This window comes from Phocoena phocoena, chromosome 16 (genome assembly GCF_963924675.1).
Source record: "Phocoena phocoena chromosome 16, mPhoPho1.1, whole genome shotgun sequence".
In the NCBI taxonomy this organism is placed as follows: domain Eukaryota; kingdom Metazoa; phylum Chordata; class Mammalia; order Artiodactyla; family Phocoenidae; genus Phocoena; species Phocoena phocoena.
The window spans coordinates 59,650,811-59,678,452 of NC_089234.1; the positions used below are offsets into that span (position 1 = coordinate 59,650,811).

The 27,642-nt window shown below is 37.3% G+C and overlaps 1 protein-coding gene across 3 annotated transcripts in view; it reads left to right on the plus strand.

Moving 5' to 3' along the window:
- Positions 1-27,642, plus strand: part of P4HA1 (prolyl 4-hydroxylase subunit alpha 1) — a 92,202-nt gene that overhangs the window by 18,663 nt on the left and 45,897 nt on the right. For 2 of the 3 annotated variants that reach the window (XM_065894598.1, XM_065894597.1), the window contains exons 2-5: positions 13,843-13,950; positions 14,890-14,986; positions 16,285-16,436; positions 19,382-19,519. In XM_065894598.1, the coding sequence (XP_065750670.1) occupies positions 13,875-13,950; positions 14,890-14,986; positions 16,285-16,436; positions 19,382-19,519 (463 nt within the window). In that variant the 5' untranslated portion in view covers positions 13,843-13,874. Of the gene's footprint in view, positions 1-13,842; positions 13,951-14,889; positions 14,987-16,284; positions 16,437-19,381; positions 19,520-27,642 lie in introns of those variants that run through there. The other variant, XM_065894599.1, reaches the window with a different exon arrangement.

Sequence of the window (27,642 nt, forward strand, 5' to 3'; positions counted from 1 at the left end):
TCAGGGTCTTTTGTGTCTCCATACAAATTTTAGGATTTTTTGTTCTAGTTCTGTAAAAAAATGCCATTGGTAATTTGATAGGGATTGCATTGAATCTGTAGATTGTTTTGGGTAGTATAGTTATTTTCACAGTATTGATTCTTCCAATCCAAGAACATGGTATGTCTCTCCATATGTTGGTATAATCTTTAATTTCTTTCATCAGTGTCTTATAATTTTCTGCATACAGGTCTTTTGTCTCCCTAGGTAGGTTTATTCCTAGGTATTTTATTCTTTTTGTTGCAGTGGTAAATGGGAGTGTTCCCTTAATTTCTCTTTCAGATTTTTCATCATTTGTGTATAGTAATGCAAGAGATTTCTGTGCATTAATTTTGTATCCTGCAACTTTACCAAATTCATTGATTAGCTCTAGTAGTTTTCTGGAGGCATCTTTAGGATTCTCTATGTATAGTATCATGTCATCTGCAAAGAGTGACAGTTTTACTTCTTCTTTTCCAATTTGTATTCCTTTTATTTCTTTTTCTTCTCTGATTGTCGTGGCTAGGACTTCCAAAACTATGTTGAATAATAGTGGCAAGACTGGACATCCCTGTCTTGTTCCTAATCTTAGAGGAAATGCTTTCAGTTTTTCACCATTGACAATGATGTTTGCTGTGGGTTTGTCGTATATGGCCATTATTATGTTGAGGTAGATCTCCTCTATGCCCACTTTCTGGAAAGTTCCTATCATATATTGTTGAATTTTGTCAAAAACTTTTTCTGCATCTATTGAGATGATCATATGGTTTTTCTTCTTCAATTTAATATGGTGTATTGCATTGATTGATTTGCGTATATTGAAGAATCCTTGCATCACTGGGATAAATCCCACTTGATCATGGTGTAGGATCCTTTTAATGTGTTGTTGGATTCCGTTTGCTGGTATTTTGTTGAGGATTTTTGCATCTATATTCATCAGTGATATTGGTCTATAACTTTCTTTTTTTTTTAGTATCTTTGTCTGGTTTTGGTGTCAGGGTGATGGTGGCCTCATAGAATGAGTTTGGGAGTGTTTCTCCCTCTGCAATTTCTTGGAAGAGTTTAAGAACGATGGGTGTTAGCTCTTCTCTAAATGTGTGATAGCATTCACCTGTGAAGCCGTCTGTTCCTGGACTTTAGTTTGTTGGAAGATTTTTAATCACAGTTTCAATTTCATTACTTGTGATTGGTCTGTTCATATTTTCTATTTCTTCCTGGTTCAGTCTTGGAAGGTTATACCTTTCTAAGAATTTGTCCATTTCTTCCAGGTTGTCCATATTATTGGCATAGAGTTGCTTGTAGTAGTCTCTTAAGATGCTTTGTATTTCTGCGGTGTCCGTTGTAACTTCTTTTTCATTTCTAATTTTATTGATTTGAGTCCTCTCCCTCTTTTTCTTGATGAGTGTGGCTAATGGTTTATCAGTTTTGTTTATCTTCTCAAAGAACCAGCTTTTAGTTTTATTGATCTGTGCTATTGTTTTCTTTGTTTCTATTTCATTTATTTCTGCTCTGATCTTTATGATTTCTTTCCTTCTGCTAAGTTTGGGTGTTGTATGTTCTTCTTTTTCTAGTTTCTTTAGGTGGAAGATTAGATTGTTTATATGAGATTATTTTCTTGTTTCTTGAGGTAGGCTTGTATAGCTGTAAACTACCCTCTTAGAACTGCTTTTGCTGCATCCCATAGGTTTTGGATCGTCGTGTTTTCATTATCATTTGTCTCTGGGTATTTTTTGATTTCCTCTTTGATTTCTTCAGTGATCTCTTGGTTATTTAGTAATGTATTGTTTAGCCTCCATGTGTTAGTGTTTTTTACGTTTTTTTCCCTGTAATTGATTTCTAATCTCATAGTGTTGTGGTCAGAAAAGATGCTTGATATGATTTCAATTTTCTTAAATTTACTGAGGCTTGATTTGTGACTCAAGATGTGATCTATTCTGGAGAATGTTCCGTGCACACTTGAGAAGAAAGTGTAATCTGCTGTTTTTGTATGGAATGTCCTATAAATATCAATTAAATCTATCTGGTCTGTTGTGTCGTTTAAAACTCTGTTTCCTTATTTATTTTCTGCTTGGATGATCTGTCCATTGGTGTAAGTGACGTGCTAAAGTTCCCCACTGTTACTGTGTTACTGTCGATATCCTCTTTTATAGCTGTTAGCAGTTGCCTTATGTATTGAGGTGCTCCTATGTTGGGTGCATATATATTTATAATTGTTATATCTTCTTGGATTGATCCCTTGATCATTATGTAGTGTCCTTCTTTGTCTCTTGTAACATTCTTTATTTTTAAGGTCAATTTTATCTGATATGACTATTGCTACTCCAACTTTCTTTTGATTTCCATTTGCATGGAATATCTTTTTCCATCCCCTCAGTTTCAGACTGAATGTGTCCCTAGGTCTGAAGTGGGTCTCTTGTAGACTGCAGATATATGGGTCTTGTTTTTGTATCTATTCGGCAAGCCTGTGTCTTTTGGTTGGAGCATTTAATCCATTCACGTTTAAGATAATTATCGATATGTATGTTCCTATTACCATTTTCCTAATTGCTTTGGGTTTATTTTTGTAGGTCCTTTTCTTCTCTTATGATTCCCATTTAGAGAAGTTCCTTTAGTATTTGTTGTAGAGCTGCTTTGATGGTGCTGAATTTTCTTGGCTTTGCTTGTCTGTAAAGCTTTTGATTTCTCCATCGAATCTGAATGAGATCCTTGCCGGGTAGAGTAATCTTGGTTGTAGTTTCTTCCCTTTCAGCACTTTAAGTATATCATGCCACTCCCTTATGGCTTGTAGAGTTTCTGCTGAGAAATCAGCTGTTAACCTTATGGGAGTTCCCTTGTATGTTGTCATTTTTCCCTTGCTGCTTTTAGTAATATTTCTTCGTCTTTAATTTTTGCCAGTTTGATTACTGTGTGTCTCGGTGTGTTTCTCCTTGGGTTTATCCTATATGGGACTCTCTGTACTTCCTGGACTTGGGTGGCTATTTCCTTTCCCATGTTAGGGAAGTTTTTGCCTATAATGTCTTCAAACATTTTCTCAGGTCCTTTCTCTCTCTCTCCTCCTTCTGGGACCCCTATAATGCGAATGTTGGTGCATTTAATGTTGTCCCAGAGGTCTCTTAGGCTGTCTTAATTAATTTTCATTCTTTTTTCTTTATTCTGTTCCATGGCAGTGAATTCCACCATGCTGTCTTCCAGGTCACTTATCCGTTCTTCTGCCTCAGTTATTCTATTGATTCCTTCTGGTGTATTTTTCACTTCAGTTATTGTATTGTTCATCTCTGTTTGTTTGTTCTTTAATTCTTCTAGGTCTTTGTTAAACATTTCTTGCATCTTCTCAGTCTTTGCCTCCATTCTTTTTCCGAGGTCCTGGATCATCTTCACTATGATTATTCTTTTTCTGGAAGGTTGCCTATCTCCACTTCATTTAGTTGTTTTTCTGGGGTGTTATCTTGTTTCTTCATCTGGTACATAGCCCTCTGGCTTTTCATCTTGTCTATCTTTCTGTGAATGTGGTTTTTGTTCCACAGGCTGCAGGATTGTAATTCTTCTTGCTTCTGCTGTCTGCCCTCTAATGTTAATTTTTTTCTTTTTCTTTTTCTTTTTGGCTGTGTTGGGTCTTCATTGCTGTGTGTGGGCTTTCTCTAGTTGTGGCAAGTGGGGCCTGCTCTTCGTTGTGGTGTGTGAGCTTTTCATTGCGGTGGCTTCTCTTGTTGCTGAGCATGGACTCTGGGCGCGGGCTTCAGTAGTTGCAACAAGTGGGCCCTAGAGTGTGCGGGCTTCAGTAGTTGTGGCTTGCAGGTTCTAGAGCACAGGCTCAGTAGTTGTGGCGCATGGGCTAAGTTGTTCTGCGGCATGTGGGATATTCCCAGCCCAGAGATTGAACCCCGTGTCCCCTGTATTGGCAGGTGGATTCTCAACCAGTGAATCACCAGGGAAGTCCCTCTTTGTGTTTTTTTTTTTTTTTTTTTGCGGTACGCGGGCCTCTCACTGTTGTGGCCTCTCTCGCTGCGGAGCACAGGCCCGGACGCGCAGGCTTAGCGGCCATGGCTCACGGGCCTAGCTGTTCCGCAGCACGTGGGATCTTCCTGGACCGGGGCACGAACCTGTGTCCCCTGCATCAGCAGGTGGACTCTCAACCACTGCACCACCAAGGAAGCCCTCCTCTTTGTTTTGATTAGTATTTATTTATAACTTCCTGTCAGAGTGTAGTAGAAACAATCTCATTCAATACAGATTCCAGCAGGGTTGTATGATGTTTATTTTTTTTCAGGAGTTCTTTTTTTTTAAAGCAAAATTGTGAGGATGGTACAGAGATGTCCCATGTACTCCCTGCCCCCACACATGCATAGTCCCTCACCAGAATGGCATATTTGTTAAAATTGATGAATCTACATTGACACATTGTAATTGCCCAAAGTCCATAGTTTAACATTACCTCTTTACTCTTGGTGTTGTAAGTTCTATGAATTTGAACTAATGTATAATGACACGTATTCATCGTTACGATATTGTAGAATGTTTTCACTGCCCTAAAATTCCTCTATGCTTCATCTGTTCATCCGCCCTCCTTCCATCAACCACTGATCTTTTTACTCTCTTCATAGTTTTATTTCTTCCAGAGTGTCATATAGTTGGAGTCATGCAGTATTATAGTAGCCTTTTCAGATTGACTTCTTTCACTTAGTAATACACACTTCTGTCCTCCATGTTTATTTTTCTAATGGCTTGATAGCTCATTTCTTTTTAGCATTGAATTTTCTGTTGTCTAGATGTATCACAGAGTGTCCATTCACCTACTAAAGGAAGTCTTGGTTGCTTCCAAGTTTTGGCTATTATAAAATAAGCTGCTATAAATATACATGTGCAGGTTTTTGTGGGGACATAAATTTTCAACTCCATTGGGTAAATACTAAGGAGCATGATTGCTGGATCATATTGTAAGAGTATTTTTAATTTTTAAAGAAACTGCCAAACTGTCTTCCAAAGTGGCTGTACCATTTTGCAATCCCACCAGCAATGATTGAGAGTTGATGTTAATTTTTAAATCTTGTTTTTCATTTATTTATTTTTTTACATCTTTATTGGAGTATAATTGCTTTACAATGGTGTGTTAGTTTCTGCTTTATAACAAAGTGAATCAGTTATACATATACATATGTTCCCATATCTCTTCCCTCTTGCGTCTCCCTCCCTCCCACCGTCCCTATCCCACCCCTCCAGGAAGTCACAAAGCACCGAGCTGATCTCCCTGTGCTATGCAGCTGCTTCCCACTAGCTATCTGCCTTACGTTTGGTAGTGTATATATGTCCATGCCTCTTTCTCGCTATGTCACAGCTTACCCTTCCCCCTTCCCATATCCTCAAGTCCATTCTGTAGTAGGTCTGTGTCTTTATTCCTGTCTTACCCCTAGGTTCTTCATGACTTTTTTTTCCTTAAATTCCATATACATGTGTTAGCATACAGTATTTGTCTTTCTCTTTCTGACTTACTTCACTCTGTATGACAGACTCTAGGTCTATCCACCTCATTACAAATAGCTCAATTTCGTTTCTTTTTATGGCTGAGTAATATTCCATTGTATATATGTGCCACATCTTCTTTATCCATTCATCTAATGATGGATGCTTAGGTTGTTTCCATCTCCTGGCTATTGTAAATAGAGCTGCAATGAACATTTTGGTACATGACTCTTCTTGAATTATGGTTTTCTCAGGGTATATTCTGGCCTTACATTTAGGTCTTTAATCCATTTTGAGCTTATTTTTGTGTATGGTGTTAGGGAGTGTTCTAATTTCAACCTTTTACATGTAGCTGTCCAGTTCTCCCAGCACCACTTATTGAAGATGCTGTCCTTTCTCCACTGTACATTCCTGCCTCCTTTATCAAAGATAAGTTGACCATATGTGCGTGGGTTTATCTCTGGGCTTTCTATCCTGTTCCATTGATCTATATTTCTGTTTTTGTGCCAGTACCATACTGTCTTGATTACTGTAGCTTTGTAGTATAGTCTGAAGTCAGGGAGCCTGTTTCCTCCAGCTCCGTTTTTCATTCTCAAGATTGCTTTCGCTATTCAGGGTCTTTTGTGTTTCCATACAAATTGTGAAATTTTTTGTTCTAGTTCTGTGAAAAATGCCAGTGGTATTTTGATAGGGATTGCATTGAATCTGTAGATTGCTTTGGGTAGTAGAGGCATTTTCACAATGTTGATTCTTCCAATCCACGAACATGGTAAATCTCTCCATCCGTTTGTATCATCTTTAATTTCTTTCATCAGTGTCTTATAATTTTCTGCATACAGGTCTTTTGTCTCCTTAGGTAGGTTTATTCCTAGATATTTTATTCTTTTTGTTGCAATGGTAAATGGAGTGTTTTCTTGATTTCACTTTCAGAGTTTTCGTCATTAGTGTATAGGAATGCAAGAGATTTCTGTGCATTAATTTTGTATCCTGCTACTTTACCAGATTCATTGATTAGCTCTAGTAGTTTTCTGGTGGCATCTTTAGGATTCTCTATGTATAATATCATGTCCTCTGCAAACAGTGACAGCTTTACTTCTTCTTTTCCTATTTGTATTCCTTTTATTTCCTTTTCTTCTCTGATTGTTGTGGCTAAAGCTTCCAAAACTATGTTGAATAAGAGTGGTGAGAGTGGGCAACCTTGTCTTGTTCCTGATCTTAGTGAAAATGCTTTCAGTTTTTCACCATTGAGGACGATGTTGGCTGTGGGCTTGTCATATATGGCCTTTATTATGTTGAGGAAAGTGCCCTTTGTGTCTACTTTGTGCAGGGTTTTTATCATAAATGGGTGTTGAATTTTGTTGAAAGCATTCTCTGCATCTATTGAGATGATCATATGGTTTTTCTCCTTCAATTTGTTAATATGGTTTATCACATTGATTGATTTGCATATATTGAAGAATCTTAGCATTCCTGGAATAAACCCCACTTGATCATGGTGTATGATCCTTTTAATGTGCTGCTGGATTCTGTTTGCTAGTATTTTGTTGAGGATTTTTGCATCTATGTTCATCAGTGATACTGGCCTATAGTTTTCTTTCTTTGTGACATCCTTGTCTGGTTTTGGTATCACTGTGATGGTGGCCTCGTAGAATGAGTTTGGGAGTGTTCCTCCCTCTGCTATATTTTGGAAGAGTTTGAGAAGGATAGGTGACAGCTCTTCTCTAAATGTTTGATAGAATTCGCCTGTGAAGCCATCTGGTCCTGGGCTTTTGTTTGTTGGAAGATTTTTAATCACAGTTTCACTTCAGTGCTTGTGATTGGTCTGTTCATATTTTCTATTTCTTCCTGATTCAGTCTTGGCAGGGTGTGCCTTTCTAAGAATTTGTCCATTTCTTCCAGGTTGTCCATTTTATTGGCATAGAGTTGCTTGTAGTAATCTCTCATGATCTTTTGTATTTCTGCAGTGTCAGTTGTTACTTCTCCTTTTTCATTTCTAATTCTACCGATTTCAGTCTTCTCCCTTTTTTTCTTGATGAGTCTGGCTAATGGTTTATCAATTTTGTTTATCCTTTCAAAGAACCAGCTTTTAGTTTTATTGATCTTTGCTATCATTTCCTTCATTTTTTTTTCATTTATTTCTGATCTGATTTTTATGATTTCTTTCCTTCTGCTAACTTTGGGGTATTTTTGTTCTTCTTTCTCTAATTGCTTGAGGTGCAAGGTTAGGTTGTTTATTTGAGATGTTTCCTGTTTCTTAAGGTAGGATTGTATTGCTATAAACTTCCCTCTTAGAACTGCTTTTGCTGCATCCCATAGATTTTGAGTCATCGTGTCTCCATTGTCATTTGTTTCTAGGTATTTTTTGATTCCCTCTTTGAGTTCTTCAGTGATCACTTCGTTATTAAGTACTGTATTGTTTAGCCTCCATGTGTTTGTGTTTTTTACAGATCTTTTCCTGTAATTGATATCTAGTCTCATAGCGTTGTGGTCGGAAAAGATACTTGATACAATTTCAATTTTCTTAAATTTACCAAGGCTTGATTTGTGACCCAAGATATGATCTATCCTGGAGAATGTTCCGTGAGCACTTGAGAAGAATGTGTATTCTGTTGTTTTTGGATGGAATGTCCTATAAATATCTGTTAAGTCCATCTTGTTTAATGTATTATTTAAAGCTTGTGTTTCCTTATTTATTTTCATTTTGGATGATCTGTCCATTGGCGAAAGTGGGGTGTTAAAGTCCCCTGCTCTGAATGTGTTACTGTCGATTTCCCCTTTTATGGCTGTTAGTATTTGCCTTATGTATTGAGTTGCTCCTATGTTGGGTGCATAAATATTTACAATTGTTACATCTTCTTGGATCGATCCCTTGATCATTATGTAGTATCCTTCTTTGTCTCTTGTAAGAGTCTATTTTAAAGTCTATTTTGTCTGATATGAGAATTGCTACTCTAGCTTTCTTTTGGTTTCCATTTGCATGGAATATCTTTTTCCATCCCCTTACTTTCAGTCTGTATGTGTCTCTAGGTCTGAAGTGGGTCTCTTGTAGACAGCATATATATGGGTCTTGTTTTTGTATCCATTCAGCCAATCTGTGTCTTTTGGTGGGAGCATTTAGTCCATTTACATTTTAGGTAATTATCGATATGTATGTTCCTATTCCCATTTTCTTAATTGTTTTGGGTTCGTTATTGTAGGACTTTTCCTTCTCTTGTGTTTCTTGCCTAGAGAAGTTCCTTTAGCATTTGTTGTAAAGCTAGTTTGGTGGTGCTGATCTCTCTCAGCTTTTGCTTGTTTGTAAAGGTTTTAATTTCTCCATCAAATCTGAATGAGATGCTTGCTGGGTGGAGTAATCTTGGTTGCCGGTTTATCTCCTTTATCACTTTAAATATGTCCTGCCAGTCCTTTCTGGCTTGTAGAGTTTCTGCTGGGGATTCCCTTGTGTGTTATTTGTTGTTTTTCCCTTGCTGCTTTTAATACATTTTCTTTGCATTTAATTTTTGACAGTTTGATTAATATGTGTCTTGGCGTATTTGTCCTTGGATTTATCCTGTGTGGGACTCTCTGTGCTTCCTGGACTTGATTATTTCCTTTCCCTTATTAGCGAAGTTTTCAACTATAATCTCTTCAAATATTTTCTCAGTCCCTTTCTTTTTCTCTTCTTCTTCTGGAACCCCTATAATTCGAATGTTGGTGTGTTTAATGTTGTCCCAGAGATCTCTGAGACTGTCCTCAGTTCTTTTCATTCTTTTTTCTTTATTCTGCTCTGCAGTAGTTATTTCCACTATTTTATCTTGCAGGTCACTTATCCGTTGTTCTGCCTCAATTATTCTGCTATTGATCCCATCTAGAGTATTTTTAATTTCATTTATTGTGTTGTTCATCATTGTTTGTTTCATCTTTAGTTCTTGTAGGTCCTTGTTAACTGTTTCTTGCATTTTGTCTATTCTGTTTCCAAGATTTTGCATCATCTTTACTATCATTATTCTGAATTCTTTTTCAGGTAGACTGCCTATTTCCTCTTCATTTGTTAGGTCTGGTGGGTCTTAATCTTTCTCCTTCATCTGCTGTGTGTTTTTCTGTCTTCTCATTTTGCTTATCTTACTGTATTTGGGTCTCCTTTTTGCAGGCTGCAGGTTCGTAGTTCCCGTTGTTTTTGGTGTCTGTCCCCAGTGGCTAAGGTTGGTTCAGTGGGTTGTGTAGGCTTCCTGGTGGAGGGGACTAGTGCCTGTGTTCTGGTGGATGAGGCTGGATCTTGTCTTTCTGGTGGGCAGGTCCACGTCTGGTGGTGTGCTTTGGGGTGTCTGTGGACTTATTATGATTGTAGGCAGCCTCTGTGCTAATGGGTGGGTTTGTGTTCCTGTCTTGCTAGTTGTTTGGCATAGGGTGTCCAGCACTGTAGCTTGCTGGTCGTTGAGTAAAGCTGGGTGCTGGTGTTGAGATGGAAATCTCTGGGAGACTTTTGCCATTTGATATTATGTGGAGCTGGGAGGTCTCTTGTGGACCAGTGTCCTGAAGTTGGCTCTCCCACCTCAGAGGCACAGCACTTACTCCTGGCTGCAGCACCAAGAGCCTTTCATCCACACGGCTCAGAATAAAAGGGAGAAAAAGTAGAAAGAAAGAATTAGTAGAAGTAGAAAGAAAGAGAAAGAAAGGAAGGAGGGAGGGAGGGAGGGAAGGAAATAAAGAAAGAAAGAAGATAAAATAAAATAAAGATAAAATATAAAGTTATTAAAATAAAAAATAATTAAGCAAAAAATTTTAAAAACGGACGGATAGAACCCTAGGTCAAATGGTGGAAGCAAAGCTATACAGACAAAATCTCACACTGAAGCATACACATACACACTCACAAAAAGAGGAAAAGGGGAAAAAATCATAAATCTTGCTCTCAAAGTCCACCTCCTCAATTTGGGAAGATTTGTTGTCTATTCATGTATTCCACAGATGCAGGGTACATCAGGTTGATTGTGGAGCTTTAATCCGCTGCTTCTGAGGCTGCTGGGAGAGATTTCCCTTTCTCATCTCTGTTCTCACAGCTCCCAGGGACTCAGCTTTGGATTTGGCCCCGCCTCTGCATGTAGGTCGCCGGAGGGCATCTGTTCTTCACTCAGACAGGATGGGGTTAAAGGAGCAGCTGCTTCGGGGACTCTGGCTCACTCAGGCCGGGGGGAGGGAGGGGCACGGAGTGCGGGGCGAGCCTGCGGCGGCAGAGGCCGCCGTGACGTTGCACGAGCCTGAGGTGCGCCGAGCGTTCTCCTGGAGAAGTCCCTGGATCCCGGGACCCTGGCAGTGGCAGGCTGCACAGGCTCCCTGGAAGGCGGGTGTGGATAGTGACCTGTGCTCGCATACAGGCTTGTTGGTGGCGGCAGCAGCAGCCTTAGCGTCTCATGCCCGTCTCTGGGGTACGCGCTTTTAGCCGCGGCTCGCGCTCTTCTCTGGAGCTCCTTTAAGCAGTGCTCTTAATCCCCTCTCCTCGTGCACCAGAAAACAAAGAGGGAAGAAAAAGTCTCTTGCCTTTTCGGCAGGTTCAGACTTTTTCCCGGACTCCCTCCCGGCTGGCCGTGGTGCACTAACCCCCTGCAGGCTGTGTTCACACCGCCAACCCCAGTCCTCTCCCTGCGCTGCGACCGAAGCCCGAGCCTCAGCTCCCAGCCCCGCCGCCCCGGCGGGTGAGGAGACAAGCCTCTCGGGCTGGTGAGTGCCGGTCGGCACTGATCCTCCGTGCGGAAATCTCCCCGCTTTGCCCTCCGCACCCCTGTTGCTGTGCTCTCCTCCGCGGCCCCGATGCTTTCCCCCTCCGCTACCCGCAGTCTCCGCCCATGAAGGGGCTTCCTAGTGTGTGGAAACCTTTCCTCCTTCACAGCTCCCTCCCACTGGTGCAGGTCCCGTCCCTATCCTTTTGTCTCTGTTTATTCTTTTTTCTTTTGCCGTACCCAGGTACGTGGGGAGTTTCTTGCCTTTTGGGAGGTCTGAGGTCTTCTGCCTGAGTTCAGTAGGTGCTCTGTAGGAGTTGTTGCACGTATAGATGTATTTCTGGTGTATCTGTGGGGAGGAAGGTGATCTCCGTGTCTTACTCTTCCGCCATCTTCCCTTCGTCTCCTTGTTTTTCATTTAAATTTACAAGTAAGGAATATGTTCACTTTAAGTTTCTTGACATATAACACTATCATTAGATATTTTAAATTAAGTTGTTAAATTTGTTTAATTGTTCATTTGATAGGCAAAAACTGGCTATCTTATTTCAATTTTTTGTATCCTTGAATACCAATGAGTGAGTTTTTGTTTTTTGGGGGTTTAGTTAACTATAGTTCCTCTTCTGTGGCTTTCTGGTTTCTTAATCCACTTATCTAGTAATATCTTAGTAGTTTTCTTACTGATTTGTAGGAGTTCCTTAAATGAGCTCTGTTTTCTTTAGTTTCCTAGTTTGTAGTTAATTTTTTAAAAACATACATAAACCTAAATTAGTTTGTGTATATAATTCCATCTGGCTTTTGATAGCTTGTCTTATGATTTTTAAGTTTAAAAATTCTTCTCTCCTTTCAGAGATCCAATAACTTTTCCTTTTGTTGTTTTTTTTGTTGTTGATTATAACTCTTTATTCCATCTAGAATAAAGCAGTTTTCAAGCTTCTTTTTTGTAATTTCTGTAGGCTGATGGTTCTTGATTCATTGTGAGGTTTAAGGATGATAAAAGTTGACAGAAACTTTAGGGACAAAATATATTTTAGCAGTGAAAAAAATGATAAGCTCTTATCTGACAAATGTAAACTTTCTCATCAGAGTTAAACGTTTAGACAACATTTCTGATTAGCCTTCTGTTAGTACAGCAAAAGCATTTGTATTTGCTGGAAATAACATTTATTTATGAAGAAATTATGGCAGAAATCTGTTTAAACAGTGAGAAAATTCTAGACTGTTCAGACAGCCCAGGATTTTGAAAAAGTGTTGTGCTTTGGCAGGAACCCAGGAGAGGAAGTGTCTGCATCTGCTGCATGCTAGAAGCCTTCCCAAAGAGTTACTGTAAAGCAGCCAAGAGAACAGTGTATTTCACTACTGTGTGGTTCTGGAAGTAACTGGAAGTTTGCAGACTTGAGGGAGGAGACTTAGGAGTACTTCCAGGAGGTCAGTGTCAGTTTCTGTGGTGACCTATTTTTAGTGATTCAAGTTAAGGGAAAGTGTTTTGTGTGTGTATGTGTGTAATAGGGAGTTTTCCAATGTGGACTTGAACCTGTTGCTTTAGGAGAAGTCACTTGGGAAGAGTCAGAGGTGCCTGTACAAAAGAGGAATAGGGTGACAAGTCAGAATAACCAACGGGTGTCTGTTATTGGGGCAAATGGTACTGCAGTTGTAATTATTTTCCTGTAAGGTAATAAAGGAGAAGGACTTAAAGTCCATGTATGTTGTGGAGAAGGAGCAAGAGAAGAGTGCTAACAGGGCCTTTGGGAAAGCAGGGTAAAAAACTTTCTACTGGTTAGTTGATAATGTGCATCTGCCATGAAGAATCCATTCCAGAAAAGACAGCCCTACGGGGGACAAAGCAAAAAAAGACAGAAGGGCTTTGCTGCCAGGTTTTAGAAAAAAATGCCACAACTTTGTACTGGGCTAAGGATTTTTTACATAGAACACAGTAGATAAGAGAAAAAGCTCAGCATTGGGCCCTTTGAGAGAAATTGCTAGCTTAAATTGACAGGGTTGGTTGGTATTTTTTTTTTAATTCTGTACAACTTTAAAAAAATAAAACAGCTTTATTGAGCTATAATTCATATATCACACTATTCACCCATGTTCGTGCTTGTGTACTTTTTAGTACTTTCACAGTGTTCTTCAACAGTTGATCACCACCGTATATTTTAGAACGTTTTCATCACCCCAATATCTGCAACTTCTAATTGAACTTATTTTAAAATTTAAGGCCATTGCAGGGAAAAGATGGAACAAGTTAGCAATTTAGAGGATTAATCAGAAAGCTCTGAAACCTTTTTTCCCTTTAAGCATATTCTAACATTTTATTTTATTTTAAATTTATTTTTGGCTGAGTCGGGTCTTTGTTGCTGCGCGCAGCCTTTCTCTAGTTGTGACAAGCGGGGGCTACTCTTCGTTGCAGTGCGTGGGCTTCTCACTGCGGTGGCTTCTCTTGTTGCGGAGCACGGGCTCTAGGCATGTGAGCTTCAGTAGCTGTGGCTCGTGGGCTCTAGAGCACAAGGTCAGTAGTTGTGGTGCATGGGCTTAGTTGCTCTGCAGCATGCGGGATCTTCCCGGACCAGGGCTCAAACCCATGTCCCCTGCATTGGCAGGCGGATTCTTAACCACTGCGCCACCAGGGAAGTCCTCCTTTTTAAAAATAATGGCCATATTTCTCTTACAGGTGTGCGATCCTGTGAAAGTAAGCCTCTGAAGATGATCTGGTGTATTTTAGTTGTAGGGTTTCTACTTCCCCAGTCTTTGGCTGATCCAGGCTTTTTTACTTCAATTGGTAAGTCTTAATTATTTTTTGTTGTTTTTCCATTTAAAAATTTACATTTTTTAGTGTGTTTAGATAAGTAAAAACCAATACATTGTGTTCCCAGAGACTGAAACATTACTTCAGTCCCTGCCCCTCTAAAAGTCTCTCTCATTTTTAAATTCAATTGTTTTCTTTAAATTATTTTCTCTGATTACAAAAGGAATACGTTTTCAGATTAGAAATTTATGAAAATTTAGAAAAGCATACCAAAGAAAATTCTCTGGTAATGAGTCCACCCAGCAAATCATTTAATGTATATACTTAGTCTTTTATGTTTTCCTATATACATACTTCATGTCTTAAAAGAGAAGTTTTCTGTCATCTCGTTGACCAGTTCTACCCTCACATGATTGTGGAGCTAAATAAAACACAAACAAGTATTATAGTTATGAAACCTCATTTTGGGATATAAAATGATGAGTTCTGTTTTCCCCTTATGAATAACGAAATATGGATATTTGAATTGCAGTTGAGAAGTATACTTTTTGTTAGTGTGGTCTTTGTTTATTGAATAAAAATTTAGTTCTAAGTAGTTTCAAAACCACAAAAAGGTGAGAGGGGAGGTAGGGAAGAAGAAACATTGATCCTTGGAAAGTAAGGTTTTGAAATTAAAAAATAAATTTTTAGATGACAGACAATTTGTCAATATGGTCCAAGCTTGCAGAATTAAGTAGCTTGAAAATTTGAATTGGAACACATGATTAGAAGAGTTTCCGGCTTTATTTTTATTTATCTGGTTTTTAAAAAAGGAAAAAAAAAAAAAAAAAGATGCTCTCTCCAACATATCTGATTCATGCCAGGTAAGCCCTCTCAGAATGAAGCATTCTCTATCATTCTTAAATTATTCGAAAATACTTGTTTTGACCAGTATGGGTATTTGATTACTTTCTTCCCTTTTTCTCCTTCTAGGTCAGATGACTGATTTGATCCGTACTGAAAAAGATCTGGTGACTTCCCTGAAAGACTATATTAAGGCAGAAGAGGACAAATTAGAACAAATAAAAAAGTAAGAAAAGTGTTTTACTTATTATGACTCTGATTCCACCTTCATGTTTTCTTGGTGGAGCTAAAACATTCTTTGAGTGAAAGTGAAAGCCCTCTGTCAGTCTTAAAAGGCTAGTTGAAATGGCTAAAGTGGGAGCACAGAAAACAGAAGTTAGGCCCAGGCTAAGACTTCAGTTGAAGAATATGGATTGAGATAAGAATATAAATGGGTATGGGTCATTGACTGACAATTTTTTTCAATGGTTGCTAATATCTTCTATCCTCTTCTAACCTCCCTAATCAAGCCACCTTCTGGAGCAATTTTCCACTGCTATTTATCCTTCAGTCCTATGGTTCCATTCTAGAGATTACAGTGATAAGTACAGTATTATTTAATTGATATAGTTTTTCCTTAAATGCTAATTTATTTATTTAAATTTATTTATTTATTTATGGCTGCGTTGGGTCTTTGTTGCTGTGTGCGGGCTTTCTCTTGTTGTGGTGAGTGGGAACTACTGTTTGTTGCGTGCGTGAGCTTCTCATTGCAGTGGCTTCTCTTGTTGCAGAGCACAGGCTATAGGCGTGCGGGCTTCAGTAGCTGTGGCACGTGGGCTCAGTAGTTGTGGCTTGCGGGCTCTAGAGTGCAGGCTCAGTAGTTTTGGTGCATGGGCTTAGTTGCTCCGCGGCATGTGGAAATCTTCCCAGACCAGGGCTCGGACCCATGTACCCTGCATTGACAGGCGGATTCTTAACCACTGTGCCACCAGGGAAGTCCCCTAATTTATTTTTAATTGACTCAGGTTCATATTTAATTCTGACCTGAGAGTTCCTAGCCTTTGTTTAATGAGTAGCTAAGTATTCAGTTTTTTTGTTTTAAAATACAGTTTCTAGATACTGAATATAAAATTTTGCTGTAAGTTTGATTTAAATGAACATGTAACTGAAATTGGATTGGGCTGATTACTTTGTAATAACCAATTATTTGGCTTTAAGGACCTGTAGGGAAATGAATTTTTAGATTCTTACTAGAGGGATCCACTCACAACTTTTACTAAGATAGGTTATGTTTACTATAACCATTTGGGAGAAACAAAACTAAAACAAAAAGTCTTGTAGTTATATTTTGATTTTGCCAAGTTAGATTTTATCTGTAAGAGAATCTTGCTTTTTAAAAATCCTTTGTAATTTTACTTTTAAAAGGATTTTAAGTATAGTTTTAACTCAAAATCCTCTAATCTTTTTTGAGTGCTTTACTAGTCTTCTTCCTCATTGAGTGTGTATATACTTTATGTAGATTCCACTTATGTCTTACATTTTTAGATGGGCAGAGAAGTTAGATCAGCTAACCAGCACAGCAACAAAAGATCCAGAAGGATTTGTTGGACACCCTGTAAATGCATTTAAGTTAATGAAACGTCTGAACACTGAGTGGAGTGAGTTGGAGAATCTGGTCCTTAAGGATATGTCGGATGGTAAGTCAGATGGTAAGACTAATGAGCCAAAAAAAAAGTAAGGCTTTTTTGCTACCACCTGTAGACATGCCAGAAGAAGTGATAAATTCAGTTCCCAGAACATCAGGTGTTCAGCCTTGTAACTGAATTATTGCTGAGATGTATTTGATTTGACTAGAGTTAATTTAGTCTACATCCTGAATTCTTGATTTAAAAAAAAGATGAATAAAAACTGGAAATAAAGAAAGATAGAACTTTATTGTTAAAATGTAATTTCTGCTCTTCATTTAACATGGTCCTTTTTGCTTTGAAATCTAAAAAAGTGAATCAATGATTTGGCATACAGCTTCATTTCTGAGGGTAATTGTTTTCATTTTAGGATTACCTTCAGATTTTAAAAATTTTATGGGTAAGTCTTTATCTTCTAATCAATTTTTAATGTACTGGGAGTGATACTAATAAGGAAAAATGTTAGCTGTGTTTTACATAGTACTTTGAAGCTTAGGATTGTTTTGTTTAACATAGACAATAAATTTAAAAATTGAGGCTGCAAACAGTAATAATGAATGTCTTTCTAATTGAAACAATAAAATTGTAGTTGGAGTATTGAGATCTTTTAGATATTTTAGTAACAGACATGGAAAACTAAGGCTGGAGTTTAATGAAGTAGAGGCATTATGCTTTAGTACATAGTGTTTATCTGTTGAATGATTGAAGGTGGCAAAAAAAAGAGAGACAGAGAACTGAGCCAACTGTGTAGATAAAGCACTCCAAGGGTGCTTTCAAGTATTTGTGAGCAGTAAACTAAACTATTACGCATAGGACAGGAAACCTTGAAAAGAAAAATTAAGGCAAGCACTTGTGAATACTTCTTTGAGAAGAGAAGGAAATAGTACCTATGATTATTTGTTGTCATATAACACCATGAGAACTTTTTTTTTTTTTTTTTTTTTTTTTGCGGTACGCGGGCGTCTCACCGCTGTGGCCTCTCCCGTTGCGGAGCACAAGCTCCGGACACGTAGGCCCAGCGGCCATGGCTCACGGTCCCAGCCGCTCCGCGGCATGTGGGATCTTCCCGGACTGGGGCACGAACTCGTGTCCCCTGCATTGGCAGGCGGACTCTCAACCACTGCGCCATCAGGGAAGCCCCATGAGAACATTTTTAAGGTCATACATGTATGCGTTTGTATACATGTATACATATGCACACACATTTATTTGTTTATTTTTTTTTTTTTAAAAATCTAAAAAATCTCAAGTATGAACTAAGTTTTTTTATAAAGTAAACCTTAAGACTTAGGCATTTTAATCTGTGGCAGTCATCCCATAATGCTATAGTAGATATAATTTTTTTCTTTTTATTAGAGAGGATTTAAGTAACTTCATATTGGTTTGGGGCATAAAATCGTTCCAGTCTTCTGTAAAACTTGCTTGTAAAATTCCATGTGGATACTGTGACTAGGAGTTGGTCTTAAAACTAATGCTTTAATATGGACTTAGGCCTCTTCCATCTAGTTGTTCATCTGTACATTTCAATTAACATAAAAATGCCTGGCCTTTTGATGATCAAAGTATGCATAGTTGATTATAAGTAAAGGAGAATGGAGGGAAGTCTCGTACCTAATTTTGATTTGCAAATGATGACACATGTTATTAAAATTTTAAATCACTTTTTGTTTTTGTTGTATTGATTTCTTAAGGAGTGTTTAGCATCTCCTTAGGAGTTATATAGTTACCAATAATTAGTTTCTTAGTTTCATTTTTGCTGTATTTTATGTAAAACCTTTTAAAATTAATATTAGGATTTATAGAGTGCAAACCATGATGATGAACACTATATTTAATAATTAAACAGATCTAAATATATTTTAATAAACTAGCTTACCTGATACTCTTATATATATAATAAATGTCTCTTCCTTCTCCTTAAAGAATTCCACCAAACTTTATATATTTACACATTTATGTGATATGTGGCACATGGAAGAAGAAAACATAACTTTAAGAGTATACATTTTACTTAGTGTTATCTGAAAGTATAATTGGTTGCCAGTGAACATCGTTTTGAAATCTTTAAATGTTCACTTTTCAAGCTTAGTGGAGGCTGTGTTGTATAATTAAAAACTCTATTATGTTAGTTGATCTTTACCTATTAATACAAATATAATTCTGCAATGACCTCAGATTACTTAAGCAACATTAAAAATGGTTTGGGAAGATGAACAACTTAGAGGTATGTCAAGTCTTGTTCAGTATATTTAATTTTTTCTTGTTACACATGGTATGGTGGAAAATTATAATAAAAGAGATTTTGAAAAATCCTTTTAAGACTATATTGGAAAATGGAAGTCTGTGAGGTTCTAAAGTCTTTTTTCTTCCAATTTTATTGAGATATAATTGACATACAGTACCATATAAAGTGTACAGCACAATGATTTCACTTACACACATCATGGAATGATTATCACAGTAAATTTAGTGTTCATCCATCACCTCATATAGATACAAAATTTAAAAAATAGAAAAAAATGCTTTTCCTTGTGATGAGAACTCTTAAGATGTACTCTCAACAACTTTCATATATAACATACAGCAGTGTTAATTATTTTTATTGTGTTGTACATTACATCCCTAGTACTTAACTTATATTATAACTGGAACTTTATACCTTTTGACAGCCTTCCTCCAGTTACCCTGCACACCCACCTCCTGCCTCTGATAACCATATATCTGATATCTTTTTGTATGAGTTTGTTTTTGAAATATAATTGACCTGCAACACTGTGTTCCTGTTATACAAAATATTGATCCTGTATTTCTATATATTTCAAAATGATCACCGTGATAAGTCTAGTTCTGATATGTCATCACCATACAAAGATATTACATAGTTATTGACTATATTTCCCACACTGTACATTTCATACCCGTGTCTAGACTCTTTTTTTTTCCCCCCCTATTTTAAGGTTTTATCTCTAACCTAACCATTCAGAGACAGTACTTCCCTAATGATGAAGACCAGGTTGGGGCAGCCAAAGCTCTGTTGCGTCTCCAGGATACCTACAATTTGGATACAGATACCATCTCAAAGGGTGATCTTCCAGGTAAGAATTATTGTAGTCTATAAAAATCCTATCACTTGGCTTCTCCATTCAGTCCATTAGGACAATGTTAATATAAAAAGACTTCCATATTTTAAGATTTTTAACTTCACTTTGTTTCACAGCCTTTGAGGACAAAACAACCCTTTGTCTAGGACTGAATAGTTGTGGATAAGCTGCTAGCTTGTTACTGTGAAAGCTTATAATTATAGGGACTAACTTAAGTAGGCAATTTTAGCATGTAAGAAAAAGAAACAACCAGTTTTCCAAATGTCTGTCTTTAGAATACCCAGTAGTTGTGTGTTAAGTTATAAGGTAATTGATAATCAAAGTTTATATATTCAATAATTTAAAACCAAGACATGTTGAGTATGTACTGATTTTTAGTGTTCTACAGTGTGAAGCATCCTGCTTTCTGACCTATTTTCGGCAAAACCCTCTTTTTTTAAGTTACAGCTGATTTCATGGTAATTTGCTTAAATTTATTGTGAAAAAAACATTAAAAAAATTTACCATCTTAACCAATTTTAAATGTGCAGTTTATGGTATTAAGTACATTTGCATTATTATGCAACCATCATTACCATCCATCTGCATAGCTCTTTTCATCTTGTGAAACTGAAGCGCTATACTTTTTAAACAATAACTCCCCAGTTCCCACTTACTCAGCCCCTGGCAACCATCATTCTACTTTCTCTCTATGACTTTGACTTAAGTACCTCATATAAGTAGAATCATACAGCGTTTGTGTTTTTGTGACTGGCTTATTTCACTTAGTATAATGACCTCAAGGGCTGTAGTATACGTCGGAACTTCCTTCATTTTTAAGGCTGAATAATAATCCATTGTGTATATACCATATTTTGCTTATCCATTCATCTGTTGATGGACACTTGGGTTCCTTCCACACATCAGCTATTGTGAATAATGCTGCTGTGAACATGGGTGTGCAAATAGCTCTTCAAGACAATGTCTTTTATTCTTTGAGTATATACCCAGAAGTGGAATTGCTGTGTCATATGATAATTCTGTTTTTAATTTTTGAGGAGTCACCATACTCTTTTCCATAGTAGATATACCATTTTACATTCCCACCAACAGTGCATAAGGGTTCCAGTTTCTCCACATCCTTGCCAACACTTGTTATTTTCTTTTTTTTTTTTCTGATAGTAGCCACTCTAGTGGGTGGTATCTCATTGCAGTTTTGCATTTCCCCAATTATCAGTGATGTTGAGCCTCTTTTCATGTACTTATTAGCAGCCGCCTGTACATCTTCTTTGAAGAAATACCTATTTGAGTCCTTTGTCTTTTTTTTTTTTGCAGTATGCGGGCCTCTCACTGCGTGGCCTCTGCCGTTGCGGAGCACAGGCTCCAGACGCGCAGGCTCAGTGGCCATGGCTTACGGGCCCAGCCGCTCCACGGCATGTGGGATCTTCCCGGACCGGGGCACGAACCCGTGTCCCCTGCATTGGCAGGTGGACTCCCAACCACTGCACCACCAGGGAAGCCCTGTCTATTTTTTAATTGGGTTATTCATTCTTTATTGTTGAGTTTTAGAGGTTCTCTATATATTCTGGATATTAATTCCTTATGAGATGTATGATTTGCAAATATTTTCTCCTGTTCTGTGGGTTGCCTTTTTACTCCATTGATATTGTGCTTTGTATCCAAATTTTTAAATTTTTACGAAGTCCAATTTGTTTATTTTTTCTTTTTTTGCCTGTGCCTTTAGGGTCATATACAAGAAATCATTGCCCAATCCAATGTTATAAAGCTTTTGTCCTATGTTTTCTTCTAAGAGTTTTATTGTTTTAAGTCTTATATTTAGGTCCTTGATTTATTTTGAGTTAATTTTTACATGTGGTATTAGGTAAGGGTTCAACTTCATTCTTTTGCATGTGGATATTCGGTTCTCCCAGCACCATTTGTTGAAAAGACCATCCTTTCCCCATTGAATGGTCTTGCCATGCTTGTCAAAAATCATTTGACCATATATACAAAGGTTTACTTCTGCCTCTGTATTCCATTAGTCTGTAAGTCTGTCTTTATGCTGATAACACACTATTTGATTATTGTAGCTTTGTAGTAAGTTTTGAAATTAGGAGGTGTGAGTCTTCTGGTTTTGTGCTTCTTTTTTAAGATTGTTTTGGTTATTCTGGGTCCCTTGAGATTCTGTATGAATTTTAGGATGGGTTTTTCTGTTTCTGTTTTTAGTATTTTGATATTGTGTTGAATCTGTAGATTGCTTTGGGTAGTATTAACATTTTAACAATCCATGAATCATGGTCTTCCAATCCATGAACATGGGATGTGTTTTCCATTTATTTATGTTGTCTTTCAGCAGTTTTTTTGTAGTTTTTCACTGTATGTCTTTCATCTCCTTGGTTAAGTTAATTCCTAAGTATGTTGTGCTTAGACTTGTTTTAGTAATTTTCTTTTAGATTGTTCATTATTGGTACATAGAAATGCAACTGATTTTTCTGTGTTGTCTTTGCATCCTGCTACTTGGCTGAATTCATTTATTAGTTCTAACAAGTTTTTTGTGGAATCCTCAGGATTTTCTAACCTAAGATAATGTTATCTGCTGGGTATTCCCTGGTGGTCCAGTGCTTAGGACTCCATGCTTTCACTGCCGAGGGTGCAGGTTCAATCCCTGGTTAGGGAACTCATCCCACAAGCCGCGCAGTGTGGCAGAAAAAAGATAACGTTATCTGTGAACAGAGATCATTTTACTTCTTCCTTTCCAGTTTGGGCACCTTTGAGCTTGTTCTTGCCTAGTTGCCCTGGCTAGAACTTCAAGTACTAAGTTGAATAGAAGTGGCGAAAGTGGGCATCCTTGTTCTTGTTCTTGATCTCAAAGGAAAAGCTTTCAGTCTTTCTTTGACCATTGAGTGGGTTTTTCAAATATATCTTTTATTATGTTAAGGTAGTTTCCTTCTATTCCTAGTTTGTTGAGTGTTTTTTATCATGAAAGAATACTGAATTTTGTCATTTGTTTTTTCTGCATGAATTGAGATGATTGTATTTTTTTCCTTTATTCCGTTAATGTGGTGCATTACATTGATCGATATTCATATGTTGAAACATCCTTGCATTCCAGGAATAAGTTCTACTTGGTCATGGTGTATAATCATTTTAATATTATATGCTGCTGAATTCTGTTTGCTAGTATTTTGTTGAGGATTTTTACATCAGTGTTCATAAGTGATATTGGTCTGTAGTTTTCTTGTAGTGTCTTTTTCTGGCTTTGGTATAAAGGATAATGCTGGCCTCATAGAATGAGATAGGAAGTATTCTTTCCTCTCTTTTTGAAAAGTTTGAGAAGGATTGGTATTAGTTCTTCTTTAAATGTTTGGTAGAATTCTCTAGTGAAGCCATTAGGTCCAGGGCTTTTCTTTTGTCAGGAGACTTTCAATTACTGATTGTCTCCTTACTAGCTATAGGTCTATTCAGATTTTCTATTTTTTTCTAAGTCTTGGTAGGTTTTGTGTTTTTAGGAATCTGTCCATTTCATCTAGGTTATTCAATTTGTTGGTGTACAGTTTTTCATAGAACTCTCTTATAATCCTTTGTATTTCTGTAGAATCAATAGTAGTATCCCCACTTTTATTTCTGATTTTAGTAATTTGAATCTTTTTTTTCTTAGTCCATGTAGCTAAAGGATTGTCAGTTTTGTTGACAGAATTCTTTTCAAAGAACCATCTTTTGTTTTCATTAATTTTCTCTATTGTTTTTCTTTAACTTCTGCTTTAATATTTCCTTTCTTCTGCTAGCTTTTGGTTAAGTTTGTCCTTGTTTTTCTAGCTTTTAGGTTGTTGATTTGAGATCTTTCTTGTTTTTTAATGTAAGCGTTATAACTATAAATTGCTCCCTTAGCTCTGCTTTCATTGTGTCCCATAAGTTTTGGTATTTTGTGTTTTCATTTTCATTTGTCTTTAAGTATTTTCTAATTTTCCCTGTGATTTCTTCTTTGATCCATTAGTTGTTAAAGAGTGTGTTGTTTAATTTCTGCAAAATTTGGAGTTTTCCAGTTTTACTTGTGTTACTAATATCTAACTTCACATGATAATTTACTTTTGCCATCTCTCACTTTTTCTGTGAGTGTGTGGCTTACCCCATTACTACCTTCTTGTCATTATCAACTGGAGAAATAAAATATATTACCTCTATCATCATACTGAAATTGATTTTCTCCTTAAGAAAATATAGTGGGATGAGTTACTTGTTAAGATGTTTTTCTTGCTCATCTTCCTAAATTTGCAGTGAAGTATCAAGTGGAAAAACTAACCATGGTATAATATTAAATAAAATTTCCTTTAAGCTGCAATGTAATTTCATCAAGTTGGACTTCCAAAAAAGTACAAATTTGCAAATTTTATTTTCTGTTTCTACTAATATGGTACATTATAACACTTCTGAAGATCACAGCTTTGTTTGGTTTGGTTTTTTAAATTAATTAATTAATTAATTTGGTTGCACCGGGTCTTAGTTGCGGTAAGCAGCTCCTTAGTTGTGGTATGTGGGCTCCTTAGTTGCAGCTTGCAGGCTCCTTAGTTGTGGCTTGCAGGCTCCTTAGTTGTGGCTCGCCAGCTCCTTAGTTGTGGCATGCAAACTCTTAGTTGAAGCATGCATGTGGGATCTAGTTCCCTGACCAGGGATTGAACCTGGGCCCCCGGCATTGGGAGCGTGGACTCTTATCCACTGTGCCACGAGGGAAGTCCTGCCTTATGTTTTTTAGTTCACCTCTGGTTTAAAACATCAATTTGTTTAATAGATATTAACTATTTAATGTTTATTTAATATCTACTTAACATAACCATTATGTTAAGTACTAGGGATGCGATAATGAATAACACTGCTTTTGCCCTTAGGGTACTTATATTATGATATGGTATGATGAATGCCTAGATGCAGATAACTTAGGATACTGTGGGAGCACATAGGAGAAAACTTAATTTTGGACTTGAGAAGAGAGAGGCATAAAGTAAGACTTCCTGGAATACAGGATATTTTTTTAAATTGAGGTGTAATGGACAAGGAATTAGCTAGGAAATTGGGGGAGGGGGGGAAATAGTGGGCATGAGAAAAATATTCCAAACAGAACATATATATAGGCCAGAGAGGAGAGAGCATTTTATATCAGATATCTAACAAGTAGTTTGTTCAAGGGGTGAGTGCATGAACAGTGGGAGGGAGTTGGTTTTGTGAGAGTCGTGAGAGATGAGGCTAGATAGGTAAGCAGAAGCCATCTCCTGATGAACTTTGTAAGTCATGTGGAGGAGTTTGAAGTGTTCTGAGTGCAATGAGAAGCTATTGAAAAGCTTTAAACAGGGAGGTTATATGATTTTCATTTTAGAAATATCATTCTGGCTGCAGAATGGATTCAGATCTGGGGGTAGGGACAAATAAATCAGGGAGGAGGCTGCTGTAAAAATTAAGTAAGAGGTGATAGTGGTAGCTTAGGTTATTTCCAGTTTTTTGCAGGACCAAGGTTTCAACAGACATCTTTATGTCTTCTTGTGTCTATTACACACATAAAAGAGTTTCTCTTGGTTATAAGCTTCTCAAACTTTACTAGATATGGCCAGATTGTTCTCCAGAGCAGATGTACCAATTAATACTCTAACCAGCAATGTATGGGAGTTCCCATTTCTTCATACCCTTGCCAACACTTGGCTTTGTCAGATTTAAAATTATAGCAGTTGAGGTGTGAAGCGATAGGGATGAGGGTAGGGGGAAGGATGATTTGTTGTTTTTAATTGCCCTCCCCCCAAAATCAGAGAAATGCTTATTTCAGTGGATTTATATTGATGCCATGTAACTCCTTGATTAATTTTGTCTGTTTCTTTCTCCTTTTTGGGCCTACCTTTTGAAATGCTTTCTTGATATTTTAATATAAAATCTGATAAGTTAAATGGATTTTAGCATTAATGATGCCTTTACAGTTCATATAGACTGTTCCTTTAGTTTCAGGTTATTCCTAACCCTGATTTGTTGAGTAGATTTTTAGCTTCCGGAGATATTACACTTTTGGTGGGGGGGCAGTGAAGTAGAAAAGAATAGCTTTATTGCTTTGCCAGGCAAAGGGGGGTACCACAGCGGGCTAATGCCCTCAAAACTGTGTGTCCCCTACACTTTTCTTTTTGGATAGAAAATGTCTTATATGTAAAATTTGATTTACTTCAGGTGGAAGTTGAATGTTCTTCTTGGTCATTTGCATCACTATCTTGGTTAGCTGATAAGGTTAACTACACCAAGCAGTAGATTCTCTGCACACCTCTGGAGCGCACTCAGCTATGAGTGTACCATAGTGCCTCTGATGCAAGATGTCAACTTCCCAAGTGTATGCATTTTAAACATATTTGTCCCTTACAAATCAAGTTTTTGTCCACTAAATGTTCCTATAAATAACAGTGTAAGAATTTTTAAATTAAATCTCCCAGTTTATGGATGAGCCACAAAAAATGTATTTCTAAGTAAATTTTCCTATACTATTTTATTTCCTATTCTTATTTTCCTATATTATAGTTTATATTGTGATAATAAATTAAAAGGACTCTTTTTGGTGTTAGTTTTAACTGTAAATTTGGGTTACTACATTCAGTTTGATGGGCTAAATCAGTCATCCGTGCCACTTCCTTTGAACCAAAGGAATTTGCAGCTTATTCTTTTTTCTCACCAAATTCTATTTGTGCTTTGCATGAAAGTTTTTTATAGTCTTTTTCTGCCAACATCACTTTCCTTATCTCATTTTCTTTGTCTTCTTGTCCATTTACTTGTTCTTCTCATGTTCTCTATTTTGGAAGCAGCCTTCCCTTTCAAATGCTACATCACTTCATTTTCATTTTCTTCTTTAATACAATTCCTAGGCATTTTGCCTTTGATAATTGTGAATAGATCAATAGGTAAGCTAACCAGAGATACTTTAACTACCAAGGCAGAATAGCTAAAGATACTCTACTATCCCCATTGTGCTTTCAAATAATGTTGCCAGGATATCAGGTCATGTAAAAAATATTTCTGGTGCTCTCTACGGGTATTAATGGCATACTCTCCTCTTGTGTCTTTTGTATGTCCCTGAGAAAAAACATTCTTAATTACTGCTTTGTAAGCTCATCTTAGAACTGTATTCCAGTTCTCATAACAAAAATAATAGGAGAGTCAAAATTCAGTATGTTTCTTTTGTTTCTGAAATTGTGTCATGTTAAGCTATTAATAAGTTAGTTTCTTGGTATCCTTTTCTAGATTAGAGTGTGGAGTAGAGAGTTAGTAACTGTCAAAATATGGATCTTCATCTTCATTTTAGTAGTACACTGATAATCAGTTACTATCCATAAGTGACTAACAGGAGGCAAAAAAAAAAAAATAGTGAATGGAGGTAGTTCTATGATTTGCATATTTAATTGTATTGGTCCATGTGATTCTCCAGTGCATACATCTCCATGCTAGGACTGTGCTTGGTACTAGAATGTAACAGGTCATATCCTCAGACCAGGGCATGCTATGCCCTAGACAGTGAATGTCTGATCACTAGCAAAATGTGCCCATGATTTTATTTCCTCTTTTTTTTTTTTTTTTTTTTTGCGGTGTTGTGGCCTCTCCCGTTGTGGAGCAGAGGCTCCGGATGTGCAGGCTCAGCGGCCATGGCTCATGGGCCCAGCCGCTCCGCAGCATGTGGGATCTTCCCGGACCGGCGCATAAACCTGTGTCCCCTGCATCGGCAGGCGGACTCTCAACCACTGCGCCACCAGGGAAGCCCTTTATTTCCTCTTAATTTATTTCTCATGAACTCCTTTTCTGCTAGCGCTTAAAAAAAAAAAAATGTTGACACCATTGGATAGGTTATAGCTAAGTCTGGTTTTAGCCAATTTACTGCCTTGTTGAAGTATAGTCAATCAAAAGTTATTAAGGAAAACACCATTGTATTCCTTTTTCTACCAGTTTCCTTTGTGATGTTATTAGCCATATCAGACATACGTTTCTTTTGGTTAAATACCTAGAAGTGAATTCTCTGGGTTGCATGGTAGGTATATATTTAATTTTGAAGAAACCACCAAATTGTTGTACCATTTTATACTCTGGTCATCAGTGTATGAGAGTTTCAGTTCCTTCACATACTTGCAAAC